General features: G+C 35.6%; 1 protein-coding gene across 17 annotated transcripts in view; it reads left to right on the top strand.

Moving 5' to 3' along the window:
* SLC4A7 (solute carrier family 4 member 7) overlaps positions 1-24,543 on the top strand; it is a 93,538-nt gene extending 68,995 nt beyond the window's left edge. For 12 of the 17 annotated variants that reach the window (XM_063154939.1, XM_063154921.1, XM_063154863.1 and 9 more), the window contains 14 exons: positions 670-844; positions 3,280-3,413; positions 3,973-4,218; positions 6,530-6,635; positions 8,450-8,611; positions 9,551-9,664; positions 10,112-10,273; positions 10,512-10,763; positions 12,951-13,019; positions 13,455-13,628; positions 13,987-14,118; positions 14,918-15,009; positions 16,764-16,871; positions 20,094-24,543. In XM_063154939.1, the coding sequence (XP_063011009.1) occupies positions 670-844; positions 3,280-3,413; positions 3,973-4,218; positions 6,530-6,635; positions 8,450-8,611; positions 9,551-9,664; positions 10,112-10,273; positions 10,512-10,763; positions 12,951-13,019; positions 13,455-13,628; positions 13,987-14,118; positions 14,918-15,009; positions 16,764-16,871; positions 20,094-20,175 (2,008 nt within the window). In that variant the 3' untranslated portion in view covers positions 20,176-24,543. Of the gene's footprint in view, positions 1-669; positions 845-3,279; positions 3,414-3,972; positions 4,219-6,529; positions 6,636-8,449; positions 8,612-9,550; positions 9,665-10,111; positions 10,274-10,511; positions 10,764-12,950; positions 13,020-13,454; positions 13,629-13,986; positions 14,119-14,917; positions 15,010-15,231; positions 15,284-16,763; positions 16,872-20,093 lie in introns of all 17 variants that reach the window. The other 5 variants (XM_063154898.1, XM_063154948.1, XM_063154889.1 and 2 more) reach the window with 2 other exon arrangements.

Genomic DNA, 24,543 nt, shown 5'->3' with positions numbered 1-24,543 from the left:
TTTCTTTTTCTTAGGAGTGTTTGGGTTTTTTTTAATAATTAAAAATAAAATAATTTTTTCTAAATGCAAATTAATGTCTATTATTTTGGCATCTTTAAGATTTTTTAAAATTGATTTTTAAATTCTTGGTAATAACTTACTCAGCTGAACTAAGTGGAATATCTGTGTTCTCCAGATAGGAACACTTTTAAAAATGATAGCCCTAAATTTATTTATTGACGTCATCATATGTATGTAGTGAATTTAAATAAAAAGCTACAACTGTATGTTGGAGTGGAAATATTGAAATGCGATAATACAGTGATCTTGGTTGAGATTTAGCATATTTCTCTGTTCCATTGTTTTGAATATCATAAGACAGATTTGACTTTAAGCATCATTTAGGTGAAATTGTTTGCAAAGTTATTTTTTCAGTATCTAGCCCATATATTAAAAAAATGTAGTCAGCTTTTAAAAATGTGGGAAACCTGCTTGATTATGTTTGAAATACTGCCGAATTGGAGTAGATAAGATTCTCATTGACATTTTTAATTGTTATGGTTTAATCTAGATTATGAAATAGCTAATTTGTGCCAGCAATAGGCACTGGCAGTCATGTGTAGCCCATAGTTTTAAACTAGCTAGAATCCTTTAGTGTACAGTTTGACGAGTTTCATCTCACCTATTTAGGCTTTTTGGTGGTTTGATACTTGACATCAAAAGGAAAGCACCTTTTTTCTTGAGTGACTTCAAGGATGCATTAAGCCTGCAGTGCCTGGCCTCGATTCTTTTCCTATACTGTGCCTGTATGTCTCCTGTAATCACTTTTGGAGGGCTCCTGGGAGAAGCTACAGAAGGCAGAATAGTGAGTACAAAGAATGGTAGCGGCCAGGCTTTTAGACCTTCAGAGGCAAGTCACTGTGTGCATTTGTCTCATTTATTTATACTTGTATTTGAAGAATTTACCCACAGCACTTGATTAGCCTGCCCCAAAGCAGATCTTCCCCAAAAGGTAATTGCTATGGAAAATGTGGGGAACCTATGTGAACAGGAGAAGATGCACAGGGGAGGTAAAAAATGTTTATCCTACCTTATTGGATGAATGGCTTCATGAATTGAGAAAAGGCTTGTATTGCCTTCTTTTTGGCTGCTTAAGAGCAATAAATAGCAGTAAAGGTGCACCATCCCACTGGGCCTGCTTTAGGCAAAGTCAGAGGCTCAAGGTGGATAGCCAAGAATATGTACTGGCCTTGAGTAGACCTATGAGGATGATAATGCCTGCAGTGTGTGGCCAGCAGTCCATTTATGAAACTGACAGGATGTGTTTATGCTTGCACTAATACATATGTTGCTCACAATAGAATAAAGTGTTTGAGGTTTATCAGCAGAAAATACTCTTCATTGTAAATTATTCAAATGTAAACCATATGCATACAAAATTTTGGTAGTGTTATGTTGGGCAGTGGATAATACTAGCACCTTTTCACCAGCAGTTTTTGAAGCAGGGAAGAACTACTGAATATCAGCAGTGTTAGTAACTTAGTGTCAATTGGCTTATGAGGAAACTAGTTTGAAGTGTATTTTCTGTTTTTAAATCTATCACAAAGAAACAAGGCTCTGTCCTTTTATGGGAGGGAAGGATATATTCAGACATGTCTTTTACAAGTGCTAAGATGCTGATGAAACTTATGTTACAAAATTCTTGATACTTAATGAAATTTTTAAGCTTGTACTGTATTAAAATTTAGTTAACTGTTTTATTTCTTTCAATTATTGCTATTGACTCAGATATTTGTTTATTGGTGTAGCACTTCAAGCTGGTAGAAAATACAGAAATCAATTATGTCTTTGCTGTGTGCTGGTTTTCCCACTGTAAATGTAGGAATGATTACTAAAATGACAGTGTAACTTTTGAATGTACAACATGTATAATAATGAAACTACCCTCTTTTCAAAGCTTGATTCTCAAACACCTTCTTTCTTTTAGCTGTCTGGAATTGTTTGCGGGTTTGTTCCTGCCTTCAGATACTTGGTGTGCATCATTGAATAAAACATTTAGTTACTGCACACACATGTTCAAGCACAGTAGCTGACATTGTAAGGTACACAGTTTGTCTTTGAAACCTTCCCTCGCATTCTCAGAGGCCATCACCTCCACAGTGCTCCTGTCCCTGCCACCCTGACTGAGAGCCCCAAGGTTAATGCATTGACTAGCCAAAAACACTAATTTGAAGGTAATAGAACGAGAGACTGGAATTATATTTTTTTCTTAACGTTATGAACAAAGGACTCATTTTCATTTTTAATAGCCCAGTTCGGCAAATTATTTTGACCATTTTCAGATGATTTCCTGAATTGGAGCTCAAGTTTGAGGAATTCTGTTTTCTTAGGTTTGCATAATTTCAAAATAGCAAATGCTTTAAAGTTCCACTCGGAACACTGTAATTCCAATACAGGAATATGTAATCCATGACCTCTCATTGTGGTAGGTGGTGTAATTAACAATTTTCAAGTAAATTTAATATAATACCAGTATTTAAAATTCTGACCTCTCTCTTTAGAGGTACATTGTAACTGGGTATTTTTGGCAGAAAATATTGCAGGGAAACACTTAATTCAAGAACTGAAGTAGATACCTTAATTCCTTCAAAAGAAATGCATTACCAGGTGGGACATTGGTTTACTGCTCATCTATTTTTGGTGTCATGTATACATAAAGCAATATTCTTCAGTAATTTCCCCCGCACCTTTGCCTGTCAGCTTGTTTTTCTTTTTTTTTTTTTTTTTTTTCTTTTGTAATGCTTGGTTGACTGATGCAGGTTTGATACAGCACACTGTAGGTATGGTGCAATACAGATATCTGTTTTCTTTACAGAGACCATTAATTCTTTCTGTAATCAACATGTTAAGTAACTATTTTCTTTTTTTGTTTGTTTGGGGTTTTTTTTGTTTCAGATTAGTTGTTTTTTTTTTTTTTTTTTTTTTTTTTTTTTTTGTAAATTTGTATAATTGTTGGTATGCTTTTCCTTCAGAGCTGGCAGGACTAGTAACTTATTCTCATGGTTTTGGATGGCTTTATGTTTCTCAAGGGTGAAGTTTTCAAAATCTTGTCCATGGTATTGTTACTGCAAAACAGTGTTAAGTTATTCTTGTCTCAAACATGGATATTGATTGCAATGTGTTTGCATCTTGTCTTGTTTCTAAGTTAGTGCATCTTAAAGCTGTATTTATGAAGATATGATGCTAAATGCTAACCTGAAAGACAGCAAAGTTACAGTATTTTTTTTTCCCCCCAAACAGAGTGCAATAGAGTCTCTCTTTGGAGCCTCATTAACTGGGATTGCCTATTCTCTCTTTGCTGGGCAACCTCTTACTATCTTGGGAAGCACAGGACCAGTTCTAGTATTTGAAAAAATATTATTTAAATTTTGCAGGTAAGTGATGTTTCTATTGACTTGATGCACTTTTTTAACATTCTAGCCTGTTACAATAGCAGTGATTGAAAGCAGATGTGCAGGAAATGTGTATGTCCATGAAGGTAAATACAGTGGCAAGAGACTGAGAAATTGATATTATTTGGTAAAGCTGTGAGGCACTGGCAAACCTAAATGAGAAAATCAGTGATCAGAAGTGGCAAGGACTCAAATGAAAGTTATATTCTGACTGTGTGAAGTTGTTGGCTTTGCTTCTGCAGGGGTAAGCAGAGATGGATCTACCCTCTAGGAGAAACCATCTGGGTAGCTCTGGAGGGACCCATCCCCATGATGCTTCCCAAGCTAGGTAGTTGCACTGTCAGTCCTAGAAACATCTTGCAGTGTTGCTTTGCTTTGGTGGGAGATGAGACAAAAAAATTTTTGCTTCCTTCAGAGCTAATATCAAGCATGAGAAAAGTGCTGAAAACCTATAAAGCTTGGCCTCAGTGTCTTTTCAAGTAGAATGTAATAGAGGTGGGTTTTGACTCAGTTAATGCTTTTTATTTCTTTCTTCACACAGGGATTATGGTCTTTCCTACCTCTCCCTGCGAGCTAGCATTGGTCTGTGGACTGCATTTCTGTGCATCGTGCTTGTAGCCACAGATGCCAGCAGCCTCGTGTGCTACATCACTCGATTTACTGAGGAAGCTTTTGCAGCACTCATATGTATCATATTTATTTATGAGGCATTGGAAAAGCTTGTCCATTTGGGAGAAGTGTATCCCTTCAATATGCACAATGATTTGAATAAACTGACTTCATATTCGTAAGTACCAAGTTACTATCTGTTAGTGAAATAAATAGGGACATATAGAGGGACATATTTTTTACTAAATGGCAGTGGGTGCCACTTCCAGGAAGGGTAGGAGGAATGCTAAGGTTGGTGTGGGCATGAAAAACACCAAAACAATTCTATTCAGGATGCTGTGAAATTGAATTTTCTGTGTTAGCTATGGGTGGTTGAAAGGGATAAGGGGTTGTGACAAAGCCTGCTTTAATACAGCTTTCCTAAAGGTCAGAACAGGACTTCTGCTTGCTACTTCTAGGAATTACAGTTTCATGAAATAGGATGACTTGGGTTAGCAGCTCACACATGCCAGATGAAGATACTGCTTACTGTTGCTCAGAGAAAACTGCTCATTTCTCACAGTTTAAATGAAATAATTTAAATGTTAGTGCTCCCCTCCTGTTGGAGATGTGCATCTTCCAACTTCAGTTGTACCGGTGTGGTCACAGTGTGGGTGAGGGACCCCTAACAAGGTCACGTCCATGCATGTGGGTTGAGGGTCCCTGCTTGTTGCACTGGGGCAATCATTCTCTAGTTGGAGAGCAGAATACTCTCTGTCCTGCTGGGCTGCTGCTCTGCTTGGCCAGGGCAGTGATCCCCTTGCACACAGGGTGACTTCTAGCAGTGTCAAAACTGGTTTGGACTACTGTGTTTCCCCTCCAAGATCTCTGCTCACTTTTGCAATCATTCAGTGCTTCTTCAGGACTTTCTTCCAGGGGGAAAGGGCAAACACCCTGCCAGGCTGCTTCTTGTGTTCCGTTCACGCTTGACATTTACACTCACTTTCCTGTCTTAGCCGCTGTTAAGACCAGGCCACATTGCCAGGAGTGGGCTGTGGGAGGACACTCACTCACTTATTTTTCCCTTCCTACTGGCTGCTCATCCTTCTGTTTCAGTGGCTCTGGGTCCTCACTGGACTTCTGCATGGGCATGTTCAATCTGCTGAGCTGGCAGAAACTGTTTTGTAGGGCTTTGGGCACTTGCCACCTGACTGTGTTTTGCCACAGGCAGGCCATGAGGGTGGGAAGGTGGGATTTTAATTTGCTTTAGCTCTGTGGTTTTTGGGACATGCCACAGTGTTCAGCATGGGTTTGCCCTGCATTTTTTCTCTTACAAAGCTGTAGGAGATCTAGCTGTTCACAATTGCTTTCTTCCTCCTTTCCCTTTCCTTTTTTCCCCACTCTGTAACCCCCAGTGGGGAAAAGGGTGCAGAACAAGCATGTTCAGTTAATTGAGCCACAAAACAATCTCAAATACTCTTACATTTTTCTGGATGTGGGTTTTTCCTTCCTTTTCCTGCATTTCTACTTATCTACTTGGTGGCATACTTTATCTTCATTGTCTTTGTTGAGAAATTTGTCAAGTCTTCCTTCAGCATGCTTTTTTATGTTGCTGCTTTGACCAACAACTAATTATGATTTGTCTCATCATGCTTATTGTTGCAATTCCTTTCTCTATTGATGATTCTGTGTTGGCAACTGCTTTGTAGGAGCTACTGCTTTCCACTCCTTTCCTATTTCCTGTTTCTGTTAGTTTAGAATTCAGTTAACAAAAGATAATTGTTTACTCAGTATTTTCAAAATTCCCTCGAACATTGTGCTATGCAAATCTATGTTCTTTTTGCCCATGCACATATAATGTCTCTTCTTTCTTTACCCTCACACCACCAGGATGCAGATTTTCCCTTCCATGGTTCATTGGGTTTTTTTTTTTCAGTGTGTTTAGTGAATCTCATAGAAAAAGGAGACTTATTTCTTGTTTACTAACTCTTTCCCCTCTTCTACATAAATTTTTATGTGTTAAGCTTACCAGTTGGTGTACTTGAATAGCTTTATTTGAAAACATCCCATTAAATCCATATTCAGTCCATTGTGTTTTGGTTTTTTTTTAATATGATGTGTACTTCTGTCAACCTGTCTGACAGAAAGGATTTGCAGTGTGAGTTTGCAAAATGCTGCAATAGGGAGGGGGATTTTTACTTCTACAAAAATATTGCTAAAAATTATGTATACAGTTGCTTTAAAGCTGAGCACTGTAAGCATTTATATCTTCAGTTAGCTGACAACATACTCAAATATGGTGTCTTTCTTGAGGCTGACCTGATTCTTCATTTCCCCCACCCTCTCAATAGTCCTGGATCAGGTAAGGGAAAGCCTTGTACTCTGCTTCTTCCATAGAAGTTTGGGATAAACTCTGGTTTAAACTCTTCAGGATTTTTGAATTTACTTCAAATTGCTGCGTTTTGGCACATACAGCTTAAAAGCATGCAAACTTTTCTTCTTCCCTTCAGATGTGTGTGTTCTGAGCCTGAGAAACCAAGCAATGACACATTGCGTATGTGGAGGACTATCAATAAGTCTCGTGAAGACATAGCATGGAATAATCTTACAGTTTCTGTGAGTATCTGGAAGCTATATGTATGTATCTGTGTGTGTATATGTGCATATGAATAAAAAATAAACACCTGCACAGTACTAGTGTTTATTACATTTTTTCATCTGATTTGTTTTTTTAACTGAACCCGGACTGTTTTCCTTAAAACTGTATTTTTCAACTCTCTTAATTTCTTCCATAAGGCTTTACAGAGTCAGTGTAGAGGACTAGATGAGTGAGTCCAGAGAAGTAAATGCTAATATAAGTCTACTTCAGGTAGCTACCTTAATGCTTTTAGGCACCACAGTAATCTTCCTGTAGGGGAACATGGTGAGGTGAATAAGCAGGAGTTTGCTTTCTTCCAGTTCCTGAAAGAAATATTTTTAATATGACATGACGATGGAATTTCTATTTGAAGTGTGGCAGTAAACACATTTCATTAGTTATTAGACATTGGTACAAAACTCCCAACATAATCTAAGGAAATACCTAAATATTGATTGGAAGAAATAATTATTTGAAATGAAAAACAATTATTTACAATGGGCTCCAAGGTATTAACTTATGAATTGGATATTTTATACCAATATCTAATTTTGTGTGTATGTGAAGAGGAGGAAAGTTACCATGTGCAAGTGCTCTGGAAAGCTTTTAGAAAGAAACACTTTTGCTGATAAGTAGTTTCTTGGGCAGTGTGCAGTGGAATTAATGCAGCTGTGTGCAGCCACTTTGCTTGCACTGGCATCTGATTCCCACCCGCTCTTGAATGATTTGGATTTGTTACTGGTTTTGTTACACTTGTTAGGTTGGCCACCTGAGGCTGTTTGGAACAGCAGTGGATATCTGTGTATGGGCTCCCCTTGTGTCTGAGCATAGACATTCACACTGAAGCACCTCTTTTGCACTGCAGAAATACCACGTAAAACCTCAGTGCTTTACTTGACTTGTAGCAGCACTTTTTTCTGTGTGCTACCTATGACTCCTAGTTTACCATAATCACTTAGGATGACAGTTTCTTTTGAGCTTAGTTTTTATATTTCCCTTATATTTATTACTTATTTTATATGACTTTTCATCTATATGCCTTTACCTCTAAAGCATCTTTAGTCTTACCCGAGAGACAGAACTGACCTGGGCTTTGGTGTTATCATATAAGCAAGGTAGATTGCAAAAAGCGAGAACTTGTGCCATAAGATAAATTTTCAATGAATTAACTGATAAATTAGGCTAATGCAGTGCTGCTTCTAGCTACTTGAGTTATTGGCTTGTGTTTTCCTTGTATTCCATATGTCTACTTGAACTTTTTGCTTTGCATTTTAGTAAGTCTTTTGGATAGCTGTCATCTGATTTTGTTTTCTTTTTTATTTAAATCCATTATTTACGATGCTTTCCTACTTTGCTAGTAATGTTTTCTTATGGTTTGGGTAATCTTATTTTATAAGACTGTTTTTTCCCTTAACTGAGCAAAACAAAGTCAAAGAGATAGGAGAAACTGAGGAGATCCTTTTTTATGTTTGTTAGCTAAAGTTGATGTTGGATATTCTGCTTTTCCTGCATTGAAAAACAGAATAGAAGTAATGTGACTGTTAAGAAATTGTTTCTTCTTGGACATCTCCCAGCATTTTTGGCATCCTGAAATAATCAGTGGTGGCTACTGTGGCTTTTCTGGAACAGACAGCACACGTTTGGCTTTTCCAGGGTGAGGTAGTCATGAAGGAAAGAAACCCTTGTTGGAATTATGGACTTTCTCAAATGTGTTTTATATAGAAAAGTTGGAAGCTTAGTTGAATGTAATGAATTAATAAAACAGACTTATGAAGAGTTTTTCTCTTTGCAGGAGTGTTTAGAATATCATGGTGTGTTTCGTGGATCAGCTTGTGGCCATCACGGACCATATATTCCAGATGTTCTTTTCTGGTCTGTCATACTATTTTTTGCAACATTTTTCCTCTCCTCTTTCCTTAAGAAATTCAAGACCAAACGCTATTTCCCAACTAAGGTAATTCTGATTAGAGACTAGACTATTGTTACCTTGTAATATATACACCTTGATATAATTTAATGGAGTTGAATTCTGTCTTGAGAAATTTCTTTTAAGACAGGAAAGGAAATGAAAACCCAAAATTCAGCTAATAATTACAAAGTTTAGGACATTTGAGGAAAGAAATAATCTGCAAAAAATTTGGTGTTTATTCTGTATTTTTGTAGAATTACAACAAGATATTCTAAACTTTGAAAGATCTAAGCAGTCCATCTCCTCTCATTAATCAGTATTGCCAGGCATCATTAGTAGAGAGAATATTGCGGCTCTTTTCCTCACGTAGCCAAACAAAGCAATTAATTACTTTCCCCAAACCACTGATGTCTATTGGGTTTAGAGTGGTTCCTCAGGGGATTGCTATTTCTAATAGATGTTAATGTGATGCTTCTTTTGAGATTGATTTATGTGACTTCTGCTAGGCAAAGTGAAGTGGTTAGATCTGCTATAAACCTCAACTCATCCCTGTAATGTCTTCCTAATGTTTAATAAAGTTATCTTTGATAATATGAATGTATTGCAAATTATCCGCCTCCTATTGATTAAAACATGAAAGTATGAATATTACTGACCTAAGGTACCAGGAACTAGCTGTGATGGCTGAGCCTCCTAATGGGATTGAGAGGAGAAGGAAGATTGTGCAGTTGTTTAAAGTAATTTGCCTCTTGCAATAGTCCACTTTTAAATGAGCGAACAGCTGTATGGAATACTTGTCTTCTGCAACTTCATACTGTGCTGGCAGGCAGCTTAAATTTGAAAGTAACAAGAAAAAGTAGATAATGTTCAGTGGTAGTATAATATAAGTAAACCTCAGTTTTGTAGAGGAGAAAATCATCTTTCTACACATGGAAATTATAATGTTGAAAAAAGCAAGACTTAACACAAGTCTTTTCTTTATAGGTGCGTTCCACCATCAGTGACTTTGCAGTATTTCTGACCATAGTAACCATGGTTTTGATTGACTATCTTGTAGGAGTACCTTCTCCTAAGCTTCGTGTTCCAGAGAAGTTTGAGGTAAGAAACAAAACCTTTTGAAATACATAACTTTTAAAATGATTAAAGTTTTATGAACAGTAGAACAATCAAATCGTACAGAAACAGAAGTTTCTCTCTTTTGATTACAATGTGGTTGATCAAGTAGTTTCTCTTTTCTGTTTTGGATGTATGTCTCATCTGACAGAAAAACTTATGTTTTATATTATTACTGAGAGGAAAGGATTCTTTTGTGTAAATGTACAAAATGAAGGAATCAAATGGATTTGTTTTGATTTTTCCCATATAAATGCCATGTTCACCTGTAACTACTAAATCAGTCTTTTGGTCAAAGCCATTGGAAGACAACCTAAACATATACTTAAGGGACTGATCTGTTGTTTGTTGAAACTGTTTGTAATGATAAAATCTGCATTCTATTTTAGTCATTTAATTCTCCTTGTTGACGGGTTGGTGTCCTTTTTTCAGCCCACCCGAAAAGATCGAGGATGGTTCATAGATCCTCTTGGACACAATCCTTGGTGGACACTCTTGGTTGCTGCTCTTCCTGCTTTACTCTGTACCATTCTCATTTTCATGGATCAACAAATAACAGCTGTTATTATAAACAGGAAAGAGCATAAACTGAAGGTAAAAGTCCTTTTTATGGAAGTCTAATGTTGTGTAAGTTACTTAAAATCAGATTCATTCTGCAAATTTGTGAAATTACCATCAGCTGCTAAATATAAATTGACTAATCAAGAACAAATATAATTTTGTGGATACTCTCAAAGTATCTGACTTTTGCAGTTGTATTCACCTGCTGAATTAGAAGTATGATCATATAAATAGAAAGTTTTTCAAGTTATTTGTTTGCTTAATTTTACAGAAAGGCTGTGGTTATCATCTTGATCTGCTCATGGTTGGTATTATGTTGGGAATATGTTCTATCATGGGCTTACCGTGGTTTGTTGCTGCAACTGTCCTGTCTATAAGTCATGTTAACAGCCTGAAAGTTGAATCTCAATGCTCAGCACCAGGAGAACGACCAAAGTTTTTGGGAATCCGGGAGCAGCGAGTGACAGGATTGATGATTTTTGTGCTGATGGGGACGTCAGTGTCCATGACCTCTGTGTTAAAGGTAAAAGAGAGTTTTTCCAAAATATTTTCTTTGTGCTATTGATGTTGTGATTTAGCATTTCATAATGTGAGAAAATTCTTTTATTTTAAGTAAGATATGCCTGGACTCATTCTCAAATTGCTTTTTTAGCAACAGATGTTAGTTGAATAGAAACACAATGGAAGGATGCAAGAAAATGAAATCTGAGAAAGCTAGGAATGTAGTGAGTAGTGAAGAAAGCAACCTTTTCCTGTGTTACTTGATTTTTCTTGCCAACATTTTTTTAGTTTTTCCAGTTCATGTTACCTAAAACCTGCAGTTTTTATGTAAGTGCTTAAATGGAGAGAGAAAAGGAGTGTGATAAAGAAGTAAAGCTACTTGAGTAGAAGTAATATAATGTAGCAGAAGGAGCAGAAACATTGCTTTAAAAGGGAGAAATTCCATTTTTCACTTCTTGTTCTTCAGCTTAATAAACAATTTGATTCTTAGAGTGTCAAGATTATTTTATACATGATCACACTATAATGGTGATTTTGCAGTTGTGTTGTAGCATCAGATTACACGTTATCTCCTAATTTATATCCCTAGTGACCTTTCAATGACTATTGGAAGAAAATTCAGTTGGATTTTGCTCAGATTTACTAAAATCTTTTCAACTTTTACTTTATTGTTTCAAATCCAGTAGTTAAAAGGAGAAATGAAAGAATTATCTTTTTTGTTGTCAGAAATGCAGATAACTGCGTAACTGCTGGTATTTCTAAAGAGCTTCGTAAAAGTCTGTATAAACAAAGACAGATCTCAAGTAATTTCGTAAGAAATGCAGCTTCTCAAATTTAGATAATGGGAAAGAATAATCCTGTAAATATGCAGCTATAGTTTAATAAGTAGTTATGTATTATAAATTTTAAATAGTTGACCATTTGTATATCTATTAAAGAATGTAAAGTTCCGTAAAAAATAAGACCATTGCAGTTACTAAAAAAAAATTCAGATTTGACGGTCTCTCATTAAAGTTACCAAGAACTCAGCTGTATAGTGTGATTAATCAGAATCAAAAGCAGAAACACTGAAATAGTTTTATTGTTGCTCAAAAGCAAAAACTAAAAGTGGTGGTTGCTGAAGTAAAGTGTTTTAAATCCCATATTTTAACTTTTTGTTCATAGAAATGAGTACTTTTTGGTTTATGGGCCCAGGGTAATAGGAATGAAATTATAACTCTTTGCTTTTAAGAAATGTTTTTCTTTTTCAGTGTGAATGACTGTTATTGTTCAAAAGAAGTAAGGAGAACAAAGCCTTGCATCTGACAGTTGTTGTGCTTTTGTTCCATGTGTGGATTTATACTGATTTAATGCAATAGAAGACACTATATCAAATTACACAACTTACAGTGAAGACACTAGCCACACACACACACATACATCATGAATCCCTAAGGCATAGTTTTATTTCACACTGTTTAAATAAAGGGTTTTGTTCAGTCTTGATGGCAGCAGTTTTTATTAAAATTTCATGTTGTATCTTGGCTGTCCTTTACTTGGAAGCTTTATGAATTCAGGAGCAAAGAAGGCTTCACTGCAGAGGGTTGATGCAAGTGCCACTGAAATCAGTGGACAACTTTGTTATCTTAGTAAGCTTTAAGTTATATCAAAATAGAAAATCACATTGTATAAAATTATATAAGCTATTATATATTACAATTTAAATTCTTAGAAATATTATTTTAATAAGCTTTAAATTGGTCTTCTTACTGAAGCAAAACTTAGTTCTGAATAATTAGCAGATTTTCATAGCTTAGTAGGTATGGTGAGGTTTTTGTATTGTCTGTTCCAGGTGTTCAGAAGTAAAACTTAATGTGGCAATTTAATGAAGTTGTACAGAATACAGTAGTCTTGATACAGTTCCTGTCAAACAGCAGCATAAAGCAGTATATTTAGCATGAATAGAAATTTTTCTTGCAACCCAGAAAATTGAGTGAGTGAGCAGTCAAGGCAGAACTGCTTTTTTATCCTGATGATAACCTTGTTAGTTGTAGATTTTTTTTTTGCTGCTCAATGATACATATGTATTCTTTTAAATAAAGGTCTTCAGATTTCACTTAAGTAAAATATAAAGTAAAAAATAATTTTGTCTGTGCCTTTCACTTATATGGACTGCTGTCTTATGTCATGTTGATTCCACTTTTAACTGTGGGTGTTTTTTCCCCCCTAGTTTATTCCAATGCCAGTTTTGTATGGTGTCTTTCTTTACATGGGAGTATCTTCATTAAAAGGGATTCAGGTAAAGTCTGATTTTAACAAGCAGTTCACTTATGTTTAACACTGAATGAAAAGGAAGCTGTAACACCCTGCATTATGTGAGCCACAATAAAGTTGTTCCATATTTTCTGAATAGCATATAGGATAATTTCCTGAGTGTCATGTTCAAGTATTTGCTCTTATGTCTTCACTTGACAGTTCTTTTTTATTTATTCTTTCAATAGCGTAGCTAAGAAACAAATTTTCTGAAATATTCTGGAATTTTTTATTATTGGGGGGGGGGCATCACCGACCCCTGCAAAACAGCCCACAGTTCCACCCCCTTGAATGTTCACTGTCTTTCATTTGTATTTAATTTGGGATTATTTTACATTTCTGTAGTCTCCTAAAAACATTAATTTTCTTCTGGAGAGGCAAAAAATAATTAACTGAAGAATGCTTTTATTTTCCCATGCAGTTTTTTGACCGTATAAAACTGTTTGGAATGCCTGCCAAACATCAACCTGACCTGATTTATCTACGTTATGTGCCACTGTGGAAGGTCCATATCTTTACAGTTGTTCAGCTCACTTGTCTAGTTCTCTTGTGGGTGATCAAAGCCTCTGCAGCTGCTGTTGTTTTCCCTATGATGGTAAGTTTTCTGGTTTGTCAGTTAATAATTTTTATACAAGACTACACGTATTATTCAGAGTCTCTTCAGAAGATGCTTGCTGCCTTTTAGAAAGAAGGAAGTGGGAAAGAAACAAAAAGCCCCTGTAGTACAAGCTGTTCACTTTTGAAACACAGAGACTTCTCATTTCCTGAAAACAAGCAATTCAGATGTGAATGGCTACTGAAAGTGGAAATTATTTACCTTTGGGATAAGATGAAATCTAGTACTAGAAAAAAGGGCTTCATTTACAGATTCTGAGTGTTCTGAAAGTGTGTGTGCATTTTTGTTCATTTGAATAGTTTAATATATAAAGTATTTTTTGTGTGGTTCCCTTTAGGTTCTAGCATTAGTGTTCGTTCGCAAGCTCATGGATCTGTGTTTCACCAAAAAAGATCTTAGCTGGCTTGATGATCTTATGCCAGAAAGTAAAAAGAAGACAGAAGATGATGAAAAGATAAAAGAGAAAGAAGTAAGTGTGAAAACAATCAAACTGAGCATGTTGTAAATTTCTAGGAAATACCTAATGCAATTTAAAATAATACTATGTGACCTGAGCATATGACCTTATATACCAGATACATATTTTGAAATTCTTCACTTACTTAAGAAATTAAATTCTTTACTAGAGGAACAGTTGCTGCTGCTTAAGGAATTAAGTCTCTGTTTCAATTATGCTATTACAAAGTATGATTTTTATTTGTGATCAGAATTTTCAAGCAAAGTGGAAAGAAGCAGTTGTTAGCACAAAAATGTTGGGTTTTTTGGTCTTTCATCAGAATAGAAGGAAAGAAAATGGAGAGAAAGGAGAGGGAGAGGGAAGTGGTGGAGTAGGATTTCTTTATTCTGCTTAAATTAGTCACAAAAGTGTTCATAATATCAGGGACATTTTGCTCATGTGTGTTTGTGGAGCTGTCATTTAGTGCAACTGCTAGTTACCAAAAATACAGTAATATAGCTTCTGGAACTTATCCGTGAAAGTCCTGATTTTCTGTGCACCACCTAGATGAATTCCTTGCAAAGCTTGTATGTAACACCCTCCTTCCCCAGTCTCCCATGTCCCCTCCCTTAATAAGACACTTCAAGGAGGAAAAGTCATAATCTCTGTCTCCTGCATTCAACTGTGGTATCTACACAGAAGTGCCTTTTACCCCTATGGAATACCTGTCATATAACTTGAATAAGTTGAGATGATAACTGAATAAATTGAGATACTACTGTGGTTTCTGCTATGTGAGTAATTTTACAAACTTCTTACTTGGAATTTACAGGAAGCAGAGAGAATGTTTTCAGACCATGACAGTGTACACCTTGCATATGGAGAAGCAAATATAGATTTTCCTGTAAAAACCCTGAAATACAGGTATAAAATGTGTCTGTTTAAAAATTCTTTTATCAGAGCCCAAAATTTGCTTTATATTAAGTTGGTTGTGTATGAGTTGAAATAATTTTTCCCCAAGCTGGTAGCTTAGCCATGATTAGGAAATAGGAATATATATCTCGTGGTGCTACATTAGTGTTTTTATACTGCATTTTTCTTTAAAACTGCATCTTAATTATAAATTTACATGACCATCTTGAACAGATCAGATGACTCAATTTCGACCAGCTGTACTAAAGGTGAAGAAGCATCCTTGGTCAGTTTTGATGGAATATTTGTGTGCTACTGTGCATGAAATACTGAGCATTAAGCAACTAATAGCATCAGTTGAGCCATGTGTTTGCCAGCCACATGGGTTTTGCAGAAGAAATCTAAGTGTGTAATTATTTGGTTTACCTAAGCAAAAGCTAAAGTCGTAATCTCTGTGGTACAAAAAACCCGTTGTACAGGCAACCATTTTTACTTTAAAATGTTATTTTCTGAACATAAATATACAAATAGATTCTCTTCCAGAAAAGGAGGTACTGGAATTTCAGTCATGGAAATTCTTTCACCTTTGATAGGCATTTTGCCTCAGTTGGTGTCTCCCTTACTGGGGTTGTATTTAGCTGAGTGGTCAGGTGTTCTCAACTGTTCCAACACGAGTTTAAGATGTGACAGATGAATAGCTTACAGGTTTTTTTTTTGTCTCTAATACTAAGGGTTCCTAGGTTAAAAATTTGCTTTCCTATGGATCTAGGGTAGTACCAGGTATGCCCTGATGAGAGTTGGGAACAGACAGAAATTTGGATTAGACAGATATTTCTGCTGAGTGCTGTTGTCTGTTCTGAGAGCAGGCTTAATCAGACTTAAGCAACTCAAATGAAAATGCTAAAGCTTTTTAAAAAAACATTTGAGTTGCTAATTGCTCTCACAGTAGAGCTGTGACTTCATCAACTCTGTGTGTGTTTTGTATGTATTCTGCTGCCTTATATGTCTTGTGGGATCCCTGAGGAAGAATGGCTTTGAAAGTTTTTTCTGCCATTTGAAAAACTTAGAGATGACCTGGGATAGATTCTGAAGCTTAAATGTGGAACAGAACAGAAAGCAGACGTACAGGCAGCACCTGAGTCTGCTTCACATAGAACTGTGTGGAGGACAAAAGTGGAAATAGGCTTTAAAATCTTTACATCTGTGAAGGTAAACTTATCTTCTGCAACACTTGGGAGCGGGGTGGTCTGACAAAATAACCTTGCAAAATATCTAATTAGGCTTTTGAGATAAAAAAGCAAAACTTATCTGTCAAGATAATCGGAATTTCTAGATTTTTAATAGTTTCAAATCTCACTTAAATTTTCGAAATTTTATTAACCTTTGCTCTTTTGCCCTTGATTATTTCCTAGAAGCCACTTAAAGTAACTGATCCATGAAAGCTTTAGCACAACAGTGTGATTCAATTCATTATTTCTTGGCATGCAAAATAATTTTCTGAACCTAGTTATGGGTTACCTCTCAAGTTTTCTCAATATCTTACTGGTATCTATGTGAAAAACATTTTTGAGATGCTATGTCGTTATGGTAGTGCTGGTTAGTTAAATTTTCAGTTTTTTGTTGAAGTATACTTTTAAGAGGTGAACTCAACTTGTGGCTGTGTAAATATTGAAAGAAGGCACAACTGATGTAAATGATGAGTGACAGTAAGTATAATAGTGTTGCAAGGAATTGAATACTAACCTGAAAGTATGTTTGTTCTTTAGCACTGATCCCTCAGTTGTAAACATATCAGACGAAATGGCCAAAACTGCACAGTGGAAGGCTCTTGCCATGAGTACTGAGAATGCCAAAGTAACCAGAGCTAACCTGAGGTAGCTATAATTACTCACACCTTTTCTAACTAATTGTCTTGTGTTTATCAGCCATACTTGTATTTATTGAACTATATCTTAAAAAAAAAATGTGGTCTATGAATCTGAGTTACTGACTTCTTACTATTGAAGACTTTGAATTTGAGCTTAATTTTTCCTCTTTACTCTGATTTTATCAGTTTCTATAAGGAATTATTTTCTTGCTATTTTGTTAATGTATTATTTTAAATAGTAATTTTAAAATTACTATTTATTTACTTAATACAAGTGTTTATTACTCTGATGAGCTTAGGGTTTCTAAGTACTAGTATGTATATAAGCATGAGAGTGGTTTGATGCTCAATAATACAAATTCCACTGAGAATACAAGGTAAGTCCAGCACTTTCATTGTTGCTTTGTACTGCCCTAGGTTCTGTTTTTGTGGGGGAGTGTGTTGCTTGGATTGCTTTTCTTCAACTCATTTTAAATATCTAAAAATTGAACCTGTCTCAGACCCTATCTTCACTGACATATACTTCAGTGAAGTATATGGACAGATCATGAGCCCTCAGTGCTCTGAACTTTCCCTGTAAGCTGACACTTACCTTCTATGCTGGCCAGTAGCCTTTCTTCTCTGTGAGCTCCCCATCAAAGAACAAAGTCTGAGTGTGATGTATCATTCTGCTATTTTATCCTGATTTATTCCCTGTCTAGCTGAATCTGTCTAGGGAAACAAGCCAAGATGTGAGTATTTGTGCAGTATAAATTCCTGAAAGGCTTGTGATTTATAGGAACTTTTATCTGGGGACTGCTCATCATCCATGCCACTATTGCTTAGCAGTTTTTATGTAGGAATGGGGAGAATGGGCATTTTTGCCTCAGAAAACTAAACCTAAGCAGTCCTGTTGTCTATTGTATGCATCTTCTATTGGCTGATCCTTTTCAGCCAATTCTGTCTGAGGAAGACATATTTGAGAGATACAAAATTGTCAGGTTTTGTATAAAATTACATCTCAGTGAAAGTGTTCATGGTGAGGAGGGAGAGTTCATGCTCTGTGCAAGGCTGGAGCATTCCATAGAGAGCATACTCTGTTCATGGCTCTGTCCAAGCCATCTCAGGTCCTGCTGGAAGCACCAGTAGTGACCTAGCACTTGTATACCATCTTTCTATTCACGACACACATTGCTCCAAACAAGGCATGGAAGTACAGTTTTGGCCAGACAGCAGGTCAGCCAAGGGTAAAGGAGAGAGAGAAAGAACTTTGAGGTGTTTTGTAAGAGGAAAAGCTTAAGAGACTCATTAGTGCAGGCACCCTTTCCATGAATGTCTAGGCTGAATTGTTTAAACATTTTTAAAATGTTAAATACATATTTAATTAAATAAAATATTTCGATTAATATTTAATTTAATATTAGTTAAATTAATTAATTAAAATATTTCAAAATCTTGAGTACCACATGAGCGAGACCATCAAGAAGACAAATTGAAGAGATAAGAGAGTATGTGTGTCAGTACAGCCCCCTTATTTAATAGGTGTTTTCTTCCTTGCTAATTTCTTAGAAGCAGCCCATTACAGAATTTATGGATGATTCTAGTGAATTATCTGATAGACATTGGGCATATAGGGCTTGAAGAGATACAGGCCTGCATTTCTTTTCCCAGAAGAATGAAAATGTTTAGATTTGGTTTTCAGGCAGTTCTAATTTAGTACAATTTCATCTCTCACTTTCCTGTTTCCTGAGTAGGTTAAGTTAGTATGGAATTTTATGCAATATTAGCGAATCAGGCTTCTGATCAGTTTGCAGTGATTTTTATTGTGCTTAGCCTTGCATTCATTATTCCATCTATTGATTATGTTTTGCTATAAGACACTTCCCTTTGATTCTATAACATACCCTCCTTGAGCTTAGTACAGTAAAAAATCCATCTTGGTAGGGAACTTGCTAAAACTGTAAATGGAAAATAAGAACCACTGGTGCCAGAACTCGGTTTTTAACAGGCAGTCTCATAGTGCATTAATCTTGAAAATGTTGAAAGGCTGACTTCTTGAGCCTTAACTCAATTGGTTGCTGTTTTGAGGTGTTTGCTATGCTTTCTTTGCATCCTGTTGAGATTCAGAGATGTCACTACTGGTCATTGAAAAGTAATTTCCAGTAAATTACTGATTTTAGTTCTGCTAAGTTTTTTCTGCTTAACTGTCTTCATCTGGTGGTACAGACAGACATTTAATGCTGTGGTAAAAATGGTTCTGTAAGCACTGCTATTTTCAGATTTATATTCAAATGCTAATGCAGTTCAAAGGAGGCATGTCTTTTATAATTCCAGATGACATGTTGTGTGGCTTGGCATGATTTATTAAAAACCATGTATTTTTAAGAAGATCAATTTTTTATTTTTTTATTTTCTTTTTCTGAATTGATTCAGATTGCTTTTTCTTTTTTCCTCAGCCATCTATTGTAGTTTACAGACTGTGGGGTCCCAGCACACTTGTATCTTCTAAGGAGACACAGAATTTTTCTCTTTGCATGGATTTCTAATATATTTTTTTCCTTAAAGAGCAACTCTACAGATGTGTCATCTCTTTTGAAATTCATCCTCCCTCTTAGGCTGTTCCATTTCATCTTCTACTGACTTCCAACTACCTTGTGACATTCCTTATTGTCCTTCAGTCAGGCACTGTTCAGTGTCTGTGTCCCTAAGAGTGTCAGTTGTTCAGGTGCCACTTGTCTTTTGGGTCTTCTGCTTCACTTGAATGGAACGTTCAGGTTACACAGGTTTCTTACTGTCCTCTGCTGTTGTTGGAAGTGTGGTTTCCCCTTTTGAACAGACTGAAATGTCCTCTCATGCTTGTGAACAGATGGTTTCCCTGCCCAGGAATAAAGATGTATTAGTAATGTTGCTTGTTATGTATTTTTGTGTATTTTTACCATTTTGCAGGCTGTGTTGGGGATTTGTTTGTTTGTTTTTAAAGAAGTTTTGCAAGAACAGTTTCAAATCAATAAAAGCAGTGGAATTGGATATGGTATTTATGAAGGAGATATTGGTGTTTTCTCTCTTTTAAGTTAAGTCACTGTTCCTGTGAATATTATTTAACAATTACTAATATGTAATAGAAGTGCCTTATCATAAAAGTATCCTTATGTAAATACTTTCAGGTTTCATTTTGAAGTATAAAACATTTGAAATTTAACCTTTCCTAAAGTGGCCCAGACTTTACATTTTCTTCTTTGTTTTCAAACAGCCCTGAAAAACCAGAAAGTGTGAAAATAGAAGTGGAAAAGTCGCCTGTTGTGAGATACGTGGATGCTGAAACATCTTTATAGAATGGAACCAATGGGAATTGCTTATATTTGTGTGTATATATATATCACTGTAGGATATTTTACCATGGAAGTGTGATTTCCAGTTTAAGGAGCAACAGATATTTAATTTCTGCCATTTTTTGGGCACTGTAGATATGCTTGCATAATGCAAAGATTTTCCCAGCAAATAAGATGAGTGGTAATCACACTTCAGCTATTTATTTTATTGGAAATTTTATTTTCATTTTTAAATAGGAAGACTGTAATGAATGCTTATTATTTTCCATAATCAATATGTGCATAAAAGTTACATCAGCTTTTGCTGATGATTACTGGTCCACATTGCTTAAAATTTTGCAATACCTCTGTTTATGATGTGCGCCACAGAAGTTTTGTTTTCCATGCAGGCAATTAGTGCTTGTTTTTGCAGGGTATACTTTTTTTGTGGTTTCATAGAACAAATGTTAATGTGCTGTTGACAAGAACTACTGTGTTTTATGTCTCCACTCCATGCTAGTGTTTTCTGGATTCTGTCTCTCCTACTCCACAGGAGTGGCCTAGAGCCCTAAGTCAGGTGGTTAGTTAAGCCTTAAAATGTATCTAAATACCCTGGTGTGCTGCTTTCTTTGGTTTTCTGAATTCTCTTGAGTTTTCATTATTGTCCAGTAGCAGTATGAGTGCAGTAATGGCAGTTATAGTCCCAAATCAGTATTTGCCATTCTGGACACTCCATGTTTACACAATATAAATTGGATTTACAGGCAGCAATTGGTCTATAGGAAATTATAAGTACTTACCACGTCAGTACTCTGGAATTCTTTTCTTCCTGTTTTTGCTTACATTTTTTCCCATAGATTTTCTGTGTCTGATTTGCTCAGCTTTAAGATTTTGGAGTATTTCATATCTTCATAAAATATATTTCTTGGTTAATAAATTTTTTAATTTACTGTGTATTTGATTAAATTAGTTGTAGCTCAATTCTGGAATAGGTTTATGATCAGTATTATTTTATGGATTACTAATTGCTTGTGGTATTTGTATGTACAGTTCTGATCCTCTCCATTGTAAAGGGCATATATGGTAGCACACCAACTTATTTTTAAACACATTATTTATTTTAATTAGTATAAATTTCTATCATGTAAGATGAATTGAGAAAATAAATATTCATTTATTAAAGTAAATGGGAATTTTTGGGGACTCCACTGATAAAGATGCAGTCAGTGCATTTATTGTACTTACATTTTCAAGTTCTAGTGTTTAGCATTATAATATTTGAAATAATGAGAATTTTATATATAAATGAAAATCTTGATGACTTACCTGCGCAGTTTCCGTTCTTAATATTTCTTTTGCCTTATGCCTTAGTTTTTTTGGCTTTAATTTGCAACAGTATCTCTTTACATTCTGAATTGCCGCTAGCCCTTTCTGGATGCATTACAATGGCTTTAATTAGAATCTATGCTCATTTAATACTAGAAGATGCTTTTTGCTTAATGCTGCTTTTGGTAGAGTTGGGAGTTTTACCATGGACCAAGTGATAAAATTCTCAATGATTGCAAAAGGAGCTGATTCTGGAGGAGGGCAGACTTTATCTGAAAATCCCACTTGAGGTGGAATTTTGGTGCTCTTCAGCCAAGTGTCACCTGTAGAGAAGGTAACTGTATATTACAAAAATAAGGCAATCGGTGGGAATAAATAGAAACATTTTTAAATAGTATTTACATTACATGGATTGTTACTGTTCCCTTTAAATGTAATGCAATTATTTAACTTTTTTTTTTCTTTCCTTTTTTCATTTAACTGAATTCTGAGAAGGCAGTTTAAAGAAAGGAAATCGTAGTGTACAGCAATATGAATAATGGTATCCAAACTGTCATAACAGGCTCAGGTCAGTGGCAAAGCAAGAGAGGTCTGCATTACCAGTTTGAGCAATACTGTGTAATGACCTGCATTCTTAGATAGTAGTGTAGCTCATGCCTTAGTTTGACTTCATGCTCTTTCAGAAAGTAACCCATGGTTTCCCTCTGATCAAACTGAGATAACAATGAAACTACAGCAGATGGTTTCTCAAAACTTCATACATTATTCAAAAAAAACACTAACAACATCCATCTGCATGTCAGTAGTTGACAACTAAGTACCTCTTGCTCTGAATCAAGGAGGGAAGAGATATTTTGAGGATTTTATGTAGCATCATCCACAGTACAGTACTTCTGTCCTCAGTAGTATTTTTTGCTTCCTGTTCATAGTCCTACAACAGTTTCCAAAGATCCAAAAAATTACTAGAAGCCTCTTGGATTTCTAACTCTTTAATGCTGGAAATCAGGGTTCCATGGTGCTGCACACCTTGTATTTGGCTTCTACTTCAGAAGTTTTGGTCATTATTACAGGAGGTGGATATATTTTGAGTAACATTGAAAGGAAACAAAACCAAAGCCCCACAAGTCTAATCACCGTATTTATTTAATTGTGTAGATATTTTAATCAGTACTAGAAATACCATGACTTGGCAAGCCAGTTTACCTTTAGTTCCAGTGTTCTTGGGCAATAGTTATACTTGCACTTTCTTCCCATATGAACAGGAGAAGTTCTGGTATTAAGTACATAAATCCTTGTTGCTAATGTAGGGTTAAGTGATTCAGTGGTCATTTTACACCTTCTCTGCTTTAAAGTCACACATAGGATTAAAATAAGACAGCTAAGGATGTAGTTTATTTTATGTAGATGTTTTGCCTTAATGGATGCAAAAGAGCAGTGACAATTGCTGTGCACTGATTTTTTTTTTTTTTTTCTTTCATAGGGCTTAAGCCCTGTAAAAACTACGCCAATGGATTTCCATTCCAATAGCTAGAGGAAAATAACCAACCCTGCACTTTTTATAGATGCCTTGGTTTCCTGGAATGGAGCTTAGTGCTACTGTGTACCTGGCTGCAGAGCCACCTCAGGAAGTCCCTCTTTTTTTTTTTCCTCCTTCTTTTTCCTTTTTTTCTTTTTTTTTTTTTTTTTCTAATTTATTTATAAATATTAATGTTTACATGAAATCTAGGTCTTAATTTTGACCACTCCATTTAAATTATCATTTAAAATGTATCACTTAAAATGCAGTTTTGTGTTTAAATTATATTCTAGAAAACTCATTTTCGTATGTATTACAGTGACACGTTTTTCATTCTGTTTACACATGCCCAAGTTAACAACAATTTCCTCCTAGATGAACTTTGCAGCTATAACATCATATTTAATATAATTGTTCTGTGAATGTTCCAAATTGCCAAGTTTGTCATCATAAAACCTGTCAGGGTAGAACTTGGTGCCCTAATGGCTTTGGGATCTTTTTCAACCAAGTATCTTGGCCATTTTTTCTTCATTTAATGCAAGTTCTCCTGTAAGTTATCATTTGCTTCACCTGCATCTCTTGTCTTTATGCGGTCACTTCCTAATTCGTGCCCTTTGCAAAGGCAGGTTCGACAGGCTGTGAAATATTTCTGTACCAAATGGGTGTCACGTGGCAGAGCCTGCGCTGCTCTAAAGGGTTTGTCTTGTACAAAGGTTCTGGAAATCAGAAAGTGAATGGTTCAGGACTCTCTGTTCACAAATGAAATCTGCCAGGCGAGCACCACGGCGAGCTTAGTTGTCTTTTTGCTTTCTTATGATTAGTAATGTTTTAATTACTCATCTAGGACAAAATTATCAAGTACGGTAAAACGTGGGAAATATTTTGTTTATACCAACAGTAATTTATTTTATGACAAATTTCAAGACTATAGATGCACACAGCTTTGAGTCAGCATAAGTGTAGTGCTATAAATAAAGCAAATTGCTCAGTAAGTTTGTCAATTTTATTTTATAATATTTTTAGTGAAAACTTCTAGGACTTTGTAGTTGGCATTGAACTTTGCCTAAAGACACTTTCATATTGAATTTACTATCTGTTGACATTTATTTGGAATAATGAATGAGTTTGAAAATCGATACTTTTCTAAATGATTTTATTGGAAAGACACATTACTTCTTGTATTTTCTTTTCTGTTGTTGCTGATGCTCCTGTGCAAAGGTGTCTTCCAGGTTCAGCTTTTGCAGCTGAACTGCTGTTTTGATTTTAATATTCTTTATTTGAAATGTGATTACATACTGTATGGTTCGAATTTTTTATGACTGCTTTTCTAATTACAGTGACGTTTTCTTACTTTATAAACAAATCCAAAGCAAATGAAAACATTATTCCAACTGTAGAATCAATATTCAGTTTATACAGAAAACACAACTCTCAGACTTGTTTTTAATGTGATTCAGCCTTTGTGTTGTTTTAATTACTGCTAGAATAAAATTATCTTTTGTAACGTTTCAGGAAGTTGGTAAAAGCAATAAACAATCTCCTGGACTCCA

The sequence above is a fragment of the Melospiza melodia genome, chromosome 1 (assembly GCF_035770615.1).
Source record: "Melospiza melodia melodia isolate bMelMel2 chromosome 1, bMelMel2.pri, whole genome shotgun sequence".
Lineage (NCBI taxonomy): Eukaryota > Metazoa > Chordata > Aves > Passeriformes > Passerellidae > Melospiza > Melospiza melodia.
This window is presented reverse-complemented; position numbering and strand designations above follow the sequence as displayed.